The following is a 12095-nucleotide window of genomic DNA, read 5'->3' on the forward strand; positions in this document are numbered from 1 at the left end:
CTGGAAAGGTCTCGACTTCAAGTGAATTTTTGTGTGTTTAATGGGTATTTTTGAAATGACACAAGATGTAGTGTTCAGGCAGTGGTGTCCAGAGTATGTCCATTTGTGGCTCACAGCTCATTTTTTTATTGCCCGTCTGCATATTCCATTCATCTATTTTCTATGCTGCTTGTCCTCACGAGGGTCATGAGGGTATGCTGGAGCCTATCCGAGCTGACTTCGGAAGAGAGCGGTGTACACACTGGACTGGTCGCCAGCATTGGCTGGGCACATACAGACAAACAACCATTCACACTCACATTCATACCTATGGACAATTTAGAGTTGCCAGTTAACCTAACGTGCATGTTTTTGGAATGTGGGAGGAAAAACCCATGCATGGGAGAACATGCAAACTCTACACATACAGTAGATGCCCAAGCAGGGATTTGAACCCAGGTCCTCCCGACCTCCTGACTGTGTGGCCAACATGTGTGGCCTCTCTGCTAATTCTCATCATAAAATTTAATTTTTGAACAAACAGCAGAACTGCTCAGATTTTTTTTCCCCTGGTAATACCACTTGTTGCTAGGCAGAACTCATGGAGTGCAATCATTTACAGTGGTGTGAAAAAGTGTTGTTTGTATGTTTGTTTTTGCATGTTTGTCCCACTTAAAAGTTACAGATCATCAAACTAATTTAAATGTTAGTCAATGACAACACAACTGAACACAAAATGCAGGGTTTTTTAAATTATTATTAAGGGAGAAAAAAATTCCAAACCGCCCTGTGTGAAAAAGTGATTTTATTATTTGATTTTATTAACTTTTTTTTTTATTATCTACCAAACAGCAGGACTCCTCTGATTCTTTTTGCTGGTAAATGTCACTTGTTGCTAGGAGTGTAATCAAGGAGTGTAATCATTTATACCAGGGGTGCCCAGCCACCGGGCCACGGCCCAGTACCGGTCCATGGGTGGGGCCGAACCAGACCTTGGGAAGCTTTCAGGTGCAATGATGAATAAAAAAAAAAAACACTTGTAAATAACTACATCTAATTTTATGTAAATGCACATCAATTTCGGAAATAAGGGCCATTATTTTATTTAAAAAATAATATACAGTTACAAATCCCATAGTATATGTTGTTTGTTGCAAGCGACGACCCGTCCCACTTTGTTCGAGGGTCTCTGAACGCACCATCGTACGCGTGCTAACTTTCTCTCATGCTGCACATGCTATATAGATAGATAGACTGCTATTCTGTATTTTTACCATTTTTCTTTCACTCTATTTGGTCTCAAATGCTGATACTATGTGGGAATGCATAAAGGTAAGTTTTGCTGACTTATTGAGTGCTCATGTGCATATTTGTCTCAAGTTAATTCATGCTAACACACTGCCTTTTACCACACATGTCAAACAGCCATGTAATAATCTCTCTGAAAAACAAACTCCAGGCTTGTACTGGTGGATGGTGGGTCGGCATTCATTTTGTGCTTTTAATTTACGTTGTTCATGTCTTAGTTTTACACAATACATAATAAATAAGATAAATTATATCGCTATAATGTACGAACTCCCCCTGGTACGCGGGACATTTGTGGGAACACAAGCCGGTCTGTGGGTCAAAAAAGGTTGGGACCACTGATTTATACGACCCAAAACTCAATAAATATAAGAATCCCGAGTCCATCCATCCATCCATTTTCTATACCGCTTCTCCCGAGTCAGGTTTAGAAAACCACATTAATACCACTACTCTGTATTAAACCTAAAATGCGTGATAGGTAAAACAGCGCCATCTGGTGGATCACCAGTGTTGCCATTCATTGGTGAAAACGTCTTCAATGAGGCTGAAGAGAACCACTGGTGCTCCACTTAAAAGTATGTATATGAAAAGATGGCGTATGAAGAGTGTCATTACCAAAAGGAAATGATCCGCTCTGTGGCTCGTGTAACAGTAAATGACTCTGTGGCAGCCATTCTTCATGTGGACTGACACTTTCTGCCATGACTCCTGCATGTTGTTGGCGTGGTCGCAGCCCGAAGTTTGCACTGCCTTCCTGTGGTCACGGGAGGAGTTTGTGTAGTGCTCGCCGACGAGCGAGCGTCTGTGCACTTCTGTCGGGGCGGAGCTGGACAAGCAGAGCTGATGTCTCCACTGGTTATTTCAGTAAAAGCAAAGGGGCTCATTTGGCAATTTGAAGATGCTATTTTGGGGTCAGCGGTAGTGGTATTGTGTGATTACTTGAGGGTGTGTGTGTAGTCGCGTTTAAGGAATGTCAGAGATGCTGCACAGACACACACACACACACACACACACACACACACACAAGATTCCCACTAGGTCAGGGCTTTTCAAACCATAGAACAGTGAACCTCCCATCAGAGAATGTACAGTGGAACCGTTCATGCCGACAACCCGTCTACGTGGACCAACTCATCTAGTGTATGATGGATTATGACCTATGTCTCATTAGGTGCCCTACTTCCTCTTCAGCCCCTAGTATGCCACTCAGACCTAGGGACCTAGGGATCTACAGTTGTGGCCAAAAGTTTTGAGAATGACACAAGTATTGGTTTACACAAAATTTGCTGCTTCAGTAGGGTTGGGCATCGTTTAAATTTGAATTCCGGTTCCGATTCCTCGTTTTGACTCTGGTTCCTAACGATTCTCGATTCCAATGCTTTTAAGAAGCAGGGTCATAAAAGTTTGCAAGGTTTAAATGAGGGCGCTAACCAGGATGCTCTGATCAGGGTTTTATGCTGCCGATTCCGATACCGATAATCCAGGACTGAAATCAACTGATACAGATCACATGGATTAATTATACATTTTTCAATTTATGTATGATAAGTGCTTTTGGTCATATGATATGAAACAAAAGAACCATAAAATCACCTTAATTTAGACAAAAACATGACTTTGTTTTTGAAGATAACATATATCACTTGTAAAGCTTACAGGGGATGAGATGCCTTCTTTAAGGAGACTTTGGATGTGAGAGTACATTGGTGGAGCTCTAGCAGGACTTCCAGGTGAGCACTCGGCGAACACGGTGTCTTCCACCGCTGAGAAAGGCTTATCTTGTTTGATTAATTAAATTATGTTTTGGGGTTATTAGCTTAGCCTTCTGACTGTCACACCCATACGGGCGAGTACCCACATGGCTGCGTTAGCTGCCGTTTGACTGATGATCACACACCATGAGCCTCAAGTGCCGTATTAAAGCTTTTTAACGTGCTACCCCCGCAAGATGGCATGTGTTAGTAGTTAAGTTCCAAACAACAGACATAATGTTTTTGTTTTTGTGAAGGAAAGTGGGAGGAGCATGATGCCCAAGATGTTAGTTAGGGCAAGACACTACACTGTACGCATGTATTGCTGCGGGCTGCAATAGTATATGAGCAACAGGTGATCGGCTTTTGTGATCAGCGTTGAAAGGGATTTATCGGCATACGTCGATCACGTGATTTTTCACGGAAATCGGGCGATACTGATCGGTGGCCGATCGATCGAAGCATCCCCAGCACTACCCAGATTTCCTGTCCTTTATTTACTTTAACTTCCACATCAGCTAGCACCCTGAAACCCTGTGTTACACTGACATGAGACAGACGTCATTTATTGTTTGACTTCCCTGATTCGATTGCTTTGAGTAAGTTCGACGCAAGATGACGTACTCTGTTATCTTTACACCATGAATGTGTGAACATTAATCACGTTGGTTGTGCACCCTCCTTTGCATGATATAATTGTGTTGCAAATGTTACTGAGCCGACCGGTCTTTTTTATTAACTTAACCCAAACTTTTTAGCCGCTTCTTCTTCGCTGGTGCTTGTCGAGTTCTTCTTCGTTGGTGTGCAAGGCTATTTCTTTCGATCGGCGAAGTGGGCATCGAAACAAGTAATCCAAATAAATCAGAATGTTAGTCCCGGTTCTCATCGATGCTGGAGACTCGATGCCCAGCCCTATGCTTCAATGTGACTATGTTACTACGTTGTTCCCCAAGCCACTTAGTTAAAAGGCACTATTTGTTACTAAACTGTTCTTGGATGGTTTGGAGAAGTTGCTCTCTGAGGATGTTTTGGTACCATGCTTTATTTGTGAGCCCACTGCCTTGGCTGGGATGCAACCCCACACATGAATGATTTCAGGATGCTTTACTGTTGGTATGACACAGGACTGATGGTAGCGCTCACCTTTTCTTCTCCAGACATGCTTTTGTCTGGATGCCCTAACCACATGTGTCAAACTCGTGCCATGGAGGGCCGAGACGCTGCAGGTTTTCTCTCCAACCAGTTTCTTCAGCAGGTGATTTAAGTGATGAGCTCCTTCCCTCAAACTGAAGGTGTTGATCATTAAAATCACCTGCTTTAGTGACCGGCTGGAAAGAAAACCTGCAGTGTCTCGGCCCTCCATGGCACGAGTTTGACACCCCTGCCTTAAACAATCAGATAGGGGATTCATAAGAGAAAATGGTTTTACTCCAGTCTTCAGGAGTCCAATACCTGTATCTTTTGCAGAGTACCTGATGTAGTCCTGGAGAAAAGTGGCTTACGTGTGCTCTTCTTGACACCAGGCCATCTTCCAAAACTCTTTGCCTCACTGTGCATGCAGATGCACTCACCATTCCTGGCCGAGCATTGCACTGGTGGTGCCCCGATCCCGCAGCTAAGTCAACCTTCGTAGACAGTCCAGACGCTTACTTGACTGTCTATGAAGGTTGACTGCCCTGAAGCCTTCTTCTCAGCAACTGAACCTCTAGCAGCAATATCCTTGCCTGTGAAGCCCTCTTTGTGCAAAGCAATGACGGCTGCACGTGTGTCCTTGCAGGCAACCATAGTTAACACAGGAAAAACAAAGATTTCAACCACCACCTTTTTTAAAGCTGTTGGGATGACACAGTCATCTTCATCCTTTGTCCTTGTCAATACTCTCACCTATGTTAACCAGAACATGATGTCAGCTGCTAATAGTTGCATCCAGAAGGGAACTGATCACTGGTTGAAATGTAAACAGACACACAAACGGAACCATGTGACATACCAAACTATAAAGGAAGAAAGAACGCATGCTCAAAAGTCTGTTGTCTTCCGGTTTCCAAGGCTCATCTAGACTTAGGACGAAGTGGAATTACTTCTAACAGTCATTTTGGAGAATAAGACAACAAAATATCAAGAGATTGTGTACTTGAGTGAGTCTTGTCCGTCGAAATATTCAGATAATATGTTGTCTTGTTGTCTATGTTGGCTTGTCGTCAAAGCTCACTTCTGGTCGTTTCTGAAAAACAGTGTTTCGGCTGTCTACACGAAAACGACAAGCTGGCGGTTTCAGATTCCCCACTCTGGAAGCTGCTTTCAAAAAATACTGTTTCAGGGCACCCAGAACACCGTTTCCGTGCGGATGACAGGCTGAAACCATAATATACTTCACCATTTTGACCTGAAAACGTTTCCGTGTGAATAGCCCCGAATATTTGTGCCATTTTTGAAAACTTCTGTCCATGACTGTGGGGTTTAGGGTTAAGATTGTTACCTCTTTGACATTTTTTGACCTATGGAGCACCTGTGGTAGTGCAAACATACAGTACGATGTGACCAGGAACAACACCGTCAAAGAAATTTGACCAACTTTGCTGCATGTTCGCGATTAAGCAAGAGTGGAAGTTATCCCTAATTACTAGCAGGAGGGGCAAACATTGGGGGCTGGGGCCACTTCTAATTGTGTATCCTTAAATGTTACAGAGGCTTGACCAACTGCTTGACCAATGAGAGAAGCAGTAGTAAGGTATTGACTCTGCATGTTTGGAACCCCAGCTGATCAGGTCCAAAAATACTATCTCCTAGTACCTGTTTTTGCCAGTGAAAGAGTGTCAGTAGTGAGTAGAGTGCATGATAAGAAATTAAATGATGTAGAAAATGAATGAGTACAGGAACTCACAGCGATGGCATATCTGGTGATGTTTCTGCTCTCGCACTCCAGCAGAGCGTCGGGCAGCTCCTCGCCGTCATGCGACTCTCCGTCCGTCACCACGATCATCACCTTGGTGGCTCCCTCCCTCGCTCCTCGCTCGGCGCTGAATGCCTCTGTGCTGCAAACAAATAGAGACAACAAGAGAACCAGTCCAGGAGTAAAGGGCGCTTGAGGGGGAAAGAAAGACGTATGGGAGCGTGCTGGGATGTGGTTCTTAATAATATGACATAAACACCTTCTATAGCAGTTTGAAAAAGTTTATGCTCGGTGTAGCCTTGGTTTTTATGTTGCTATGTGAAATCGATGCACCCAGGAAGGAAGTTACACCAATGCTTAAAATGACCAAAATACTGTAAGTGTTGCATGTTATCATGAATGTACTTGTTACTACAAGGTCACAGCATGGATATAAAACCATAAAACCTTGGTGGAGGTTTTTGGAGGTGTTTTAATAGCGTTTTTCCAAGGTGATATACTGTAGGTGTACGCACAGAAAAGAGAAAGGTGTGTGTTCATGTCTCACATATGGATTGTGGATGATGGGAAAAATTCCAAAAAAAGTGCACTTTTCCTTTAAGTGCAGAACAAATAATTTTGAGGCTAAGTGATTAGCTTCATTGCTTGTTAGCTTACTAGCTCACTAACTAGCGGCAAGCTAGCAGCCGTCTTGAGTCCCTGCAGCAAAAGAGTTGAGCAATGTGTTGTAAACAAAGAATAATAGGAGTGTAAATGTGACTATACGGGTGTTATTTCATGTTTAGCGTTAATAATGTTCAAAAAACTGTATTTAGAAAGTCATAAACAGGTTTTTCGATGTTCTAACTACGAAAATATTCCATTTATAACATTGAATTTTATATAAGTTAATTTATTGCGGTTGGGTCTGGAACCAATTAAGTGCTCTAAACAAGGGATCACTGTATGTCATAATAATGCAATATTTCCTTTCACGGTTGTAGAAGTTGTAGAAGCTGTAGAATCGGCATTTGTAACATGTGCTGTTTTTTTTCTCACAGGCAATTCGTAGTGTCTGTCAAAGAAAATGCTGGCTTTTCAACTGTAAGAGTAGCATTTGTTTTGCAATGTAGCAAAGTACACTTTCTGTGAACGCACACCATTTTGCGCTGTCCCGTTATTTATCTTGTCGACCAAACGTCTCAGTGAGTGCTGACTGTCGGGACGAAGGCTCTGCATCTACGCGTGTAGTTTCGGGTCGGTGGTTATGTTTTCGGTGGGGAAAGTTCGTTGCGTTTCCTTTTTCTTGCCAACACTTTTCGGTGAGAGGCGAGAGAAGAGGAAAACAGCCACGCACACACCTGGCAATATACTATGGAGGCCGGCAAAATGGTCATCATTTTAATTTATGGTGTAATTCATTAACTTCTTTAGTATCGCAAGACTGTTTATTTCTGAACGAGAAATCTCATCACGTTTACATGTCGTGACACCCTAGTGTGTGCACATGCTTGTCTTTCTATGTTGGCTTGGTAACGCTCGACATCTCTTATAGTGGGGATGTGTCTTTGTGAGGACATTTTGGCTGGGCCGTGCAACAACATAGGTTTGAGAATGAGCTTCTCTCACCCCATTAGACTGTGTGTGTGTGTGTGTGGCACAACCCTTCAGAGCCCACCTTTGCTTGTGAAGACGTTTTGGATTGTCCACAATAGAAATGTGTGTGTGTGTGTGTTTTCTTTCAAGATTTGTGTGGCACAGTTTTTGACAAAACTATGAATGTGTGTGTGTGTGCGCGTGTGTGGGCGTGTGTGTAAAGGCCTACATGGTTTCGACACTTGTGTGGCACAACCCTTGAGATTCCACCTTTATTGTGGGGACATAGTTTCTTAGTGACGACGTTTCTAAAATGACCTCCTTCTTTTTACCCTTTTTGATGATGATGATGATGATTATGTGTGTGCGTGTGTGTGTGTGTGAGTGTGTGTGTGTGTGTCATGGCATACAGCAGCCGCATCTGTGCATTCCTTTCAAATGGTGCCATGAAGGAGAGGAAGCGTACACCACCAACACGCAGTGACTGACCAACAGCCGCACCCTGTTTGTCTGCATGAAACCTGCTCTCGGTAGGACCTGCGTTAGGCTTAGACCAGCACACACACGCATACACACACACACACACACACACACACACACGCATAGAGCAGAGCGGGAAACGTAGTGACTGCAAGTGAACTCAGTCATTTTCAGGCCTCGCTCCAGCCCTTGGCTAAATTTAACATTGTGGTCACCCACACAAAACTCCAAGTTAAAAACAACCGTTTTGCTCTTCCCCCCGCGCAGTCTGCAAATTACACAGGGTGCGGACATGATGAGGAGATGCAGGAAAAAGAGAAGAATAAGCAAGATGAGAGGCTGGAACAGCAGAGACAAAAAGCAGTAAAGGAGGGAGGAGGAGGAAGGGCCGGTCAGAAAAAAGGTTGGAAAAATAAAAGCTGAGTGCAACAGCGATGAACGTGCCCTCGCACCCCCACGCATCTCGGGGGTTCTTGCAAGTTGATGCAAGTATCGTCAGTTGTAAAAAAACAAATCAGGGCATCTCGCTCAGAGGAGTGGGTTGATGTATGAGGTGTGTCATTTAGGGGCACTTCCTGTCGCCACTAGGAAGGACGAGGAAGTGACGTTGGGATTTTGTCAGGGTGTCTTCCCGAGCGGAGTTATTTGAGTTTCGTGTATCTGAGTCTTCTTCCACCTTAATTTTTTGGCACAGCCTAAAATCCTTTGTAATTTTTCATCAGTCATCTGGGTAGCGTCTCTGATTCCCAGTTGGGCTCGTTTATGAGGAGTTTGTTAAAGACCGACCCATGGAACTCTCTCAAAATGGCGGCTTCAGATAAAAATGGCCGACTTCTTGTCGGATTTCAGCCAAGTGTAATTCAGTCGTCCCTTGCCACTTCTTGTTTCCAATTTTGCAGCTTCACTCTATTGTGGTTTTTCAAAAATATATATTAATTAATAAATCATGCTGTTTTGTGGTTGAATACGGCATATTATTAGTCAAAAAATAGTAACAATAATAATAGTAATAATAATTCACAGTAAAATAGTAATAATATTTTTTTGTAATAAGAAGAACACGACAGGACTCGATGAGTTGGTCGACATAAACGGCTTGTTGACATAAACTGGTTTGTTTGAAAATTTGTTGCGAGCTCCAAGATAGACAACAGACGGGAAAAGTACTTGGAGAGTAATTAGAGGTACAATTCAATAAAACTTGCATGCAAGGAGACAGATAACCGCGTATGCGAGGGGAGGCTTTGATCTCATCCTCCTGTGAGGAACAGAGGCGATGAAGGGCAGACTCACATGCCTAGACACCCAAGGCCATTTGAATCAGGTGTTTTGGAGACAAGGCCTCCAGCCTCTTAATAATCATAGCAGTGCCAGTGTCAGCGTGACATTAATGTGTACTAATATTAGTCTAATCAAACGCAATAATGGACACAAGACATTTTATGAGCGCAGTAATAAACCATATTTTCCTGACAGGGTTCCACTGTACATTGCAGTTTCAAGAGGCCCTAATAAAAGCCTGTACAGAAATATAATACAGTCAAGTGTGACCACATTTTATGAGTGAAAAGTGCAAGTGGTCCTCTGCTAAAGTAAAACAAAACACAGTGGAAGAGGGAGAATGGATGAGGAGAAAGGAAAATATGACGTGCAACACAAGAGAGCATCAAAATAAAATTAAAAAAAAAAGAGGGCTGGGGGAAGGGGAGGCGACAGATGAGCAAATAGTGCGCGGGGCTAATTTGGAGGCCGCCAAGTTATTTACAAGAGGCTTTTATAGAGTTGCACTTGTGTGGTAATGACACATGGCGCATCTCAGACGGGTGGAGCTAAGGGAAATGACTCATGTGTCTGATGTTGATTCTTCACTTTTGTCATCTAAGATGCACTCAAAAGTGACCATTTTTTATTATTTCTTTATTTGTGTGTGGGAAGGGAGTGTCAAAATAGACTTTTTAGTGTGATGGTAGACGTGAAGAGAATTGAGTGTTTGCGGTTAAGTGCTCTCTTCTAAATCCAGCTGATGTTTAATATCCTACTTGAGAAGTTATTTTACATCAACTCCTCTTAGCCCAACCTGTCGGATGGATTACTGCACTGCAAATCCATGCAGGAAATAGATGACACAAACTGTTTGAAAAAGGCAGCATGGTGTGTCTGTCACCGGATCTTTGGCTATAATAAGATTTAGACTAAGGGTGCCCATTTTTGGAAGGCAACTGATTTTTAATTGGCCCTCGGCATGTAAAAATATGAATTAATTTATTATTTATTTGATGTATTATTATTACATTAGAAATTATTACACTCATTTGTAGGAGTGTCACAAGATGTTGTATCATGAAGATTTGACGACATTAAAACGTGCAGAGATTTCTCGTTCAGGAATAACTTGTCGCTATTTGTCCCTGTGATGTGTGGTTGGCAAAGTAAATACAAGCGGAATAGTGCAAAATGGCGTGCGCTCACAGAAAGTCATGACAGAAGAAATGCTGCTCTTTAATACAGTTGAAAAGCCACCGTTTCAAGAAATGCTCCAAATGTTTGACAGAGTACGAATTGTCTGTGAGAAAATACATGCCACAAACACCAAGTCCACAACTTACGATATATTAAAGGAAATGTTGCATTATTATGATATATTAGTTAATATTATTATTATATATCATGCTTTGTCCCTTATAACACAAAGATTAGATTTGGTCAGATAGCTTAGCTTATACAGTGGCACATTGGTTTTCATTATTTTAGATTTTTTTCCCATTGGTTTGGCTCTTTTTTTGAAACAGAAAATACATACCCAAAACAACATGGACAAGCCTCCAAACCACTTGGCAATTGTTCACAACAGGATTGATTAAGTACAATGATTAAGTACAAGTAGCCTACAATTAGCCTACAATTTCCATTTGAATAGATCTTGTTGATGTAAACTGATTGTCGATTCTCAGGTCGAATGGTTGTTCTCTCCAAAACATGTCAGCATCATTCCATTGTACAAGTCATCACATACGTACACAACAGTCTGTTCAATTGTCCAAAATTTTCTAAGAATATACTGTAATAACATGGATACCGTATATAAATCTTTTGAAACATTGGATAAATTGATTATTTGACAATCAGGTGAAATTACAACTTGCGCTGTGATGTGAATGAGAATCTGTGAAAAGAGACAGACAGCTGTGTGTGGACGCCCAGGAGGGTGTCCAGCATAGGGAGGATGAGGACATCAACCAGTGAAGAAGTGTTTTACAGTATTTACAGCACTGTAGGAGACATATCATTTTCCAATTTTTGTGTTTATATTACAGTATGTTATGCTGTATACATTTTCTTATTATTTCTTATTTCATGCTGATTTATGGAAGTTACTTTATGTGTGTGAATAAAAATTGTACAATTTCCTTGGCATTATGTGTGCAATGTGTGATGTCAAACCTTTGAGGCTACTTTTACCGAAAAAGCCCAATTTTTTTTGTTTTATACACAATTGTATTCTGTTAGTTACAAAAAAAAACTAGCACAGTAACCACGGTCAATGAAGGACTGCGCCAAGACTGAGAGGTGGACATTGCTTACACAATGCCAAAAGGACAATGCATTTGCGGGCACTGACAATTTACATGGGAAAGGAATTTAGCTTTGGGAGGTATGAGCTTTTGCAAGTGAACCATGGTGTTGTGCTGAACCATCCAAGTTATTTTGTTTAAAGAATCGACAGTATTGATAAAGTCCGGTCTGTTTCAGAAAATGAGCCAAAGCAACTGAGAGGGAATCTTGAATTTTGGTGGCACAGACAATTTGCTGTAATTTAAAGAGAAAAAAGATTTGTACATACAACACAGGCCAAACGTTTGGACACACACAACACAACTGATGGTCCCAACACCATTAATAAGGCAAGAAATTCCACTAATAACCCTGACAAGGCACACCTGTGAAGTGAAAACCATTCCAGGCGACTACCTCCTGAAGCTCACTGAGAGAACACCAAGGGTTTGCAGCGCTATCAAAAAGCAAAGGCTACTGGCTACTTTGAAGAATCTGAAATATAGGACATATTTAGAGTTATTTCACACTTTTTGGTAAGTATTTAATTCCAT

At 41.9% G+C, this 12095-nt stretch overlaps 1 protein-coding gene across 1 annotated transcript in view; it reads right to left on the bottom strand.

Moving 5' to 3' along the window:
* itga10 (integrin, alpha 10) overlaps positions 1–12095 on the bottom strand; it is a 55882-nt gene that overhangs the window by 17225 nt on the left and 26562 nt on the right. Inside the window, exon 8 of the mRNA XM_054782946.1 lies at positions 5926–6076. Within this exon, the coding sequence (XP_054638921.1) occupies positions 5926–6076 (151 nt within the window). The remainder of the gene's footprint in view (positions 1–5925; positions 6077–12095) is intronic.

This window comes from Dunckerocampus dactyliophorus, chromosome 7, assembly GCF_027744805.1.
Source record: "Dunckerocampus dactyliophorus isolate RoL2022-P2 chromosome 7, RoL_Ddac_1.1, whole genome shotgun sequence".
NCBI classification, from domain to species: Eukaryota; Metazoa; Chordata; class Actinopteri; order Syngnathiformes; family Syngnathidae; genus Dunckerocampus; species Dunckerocampus dactyliophorus.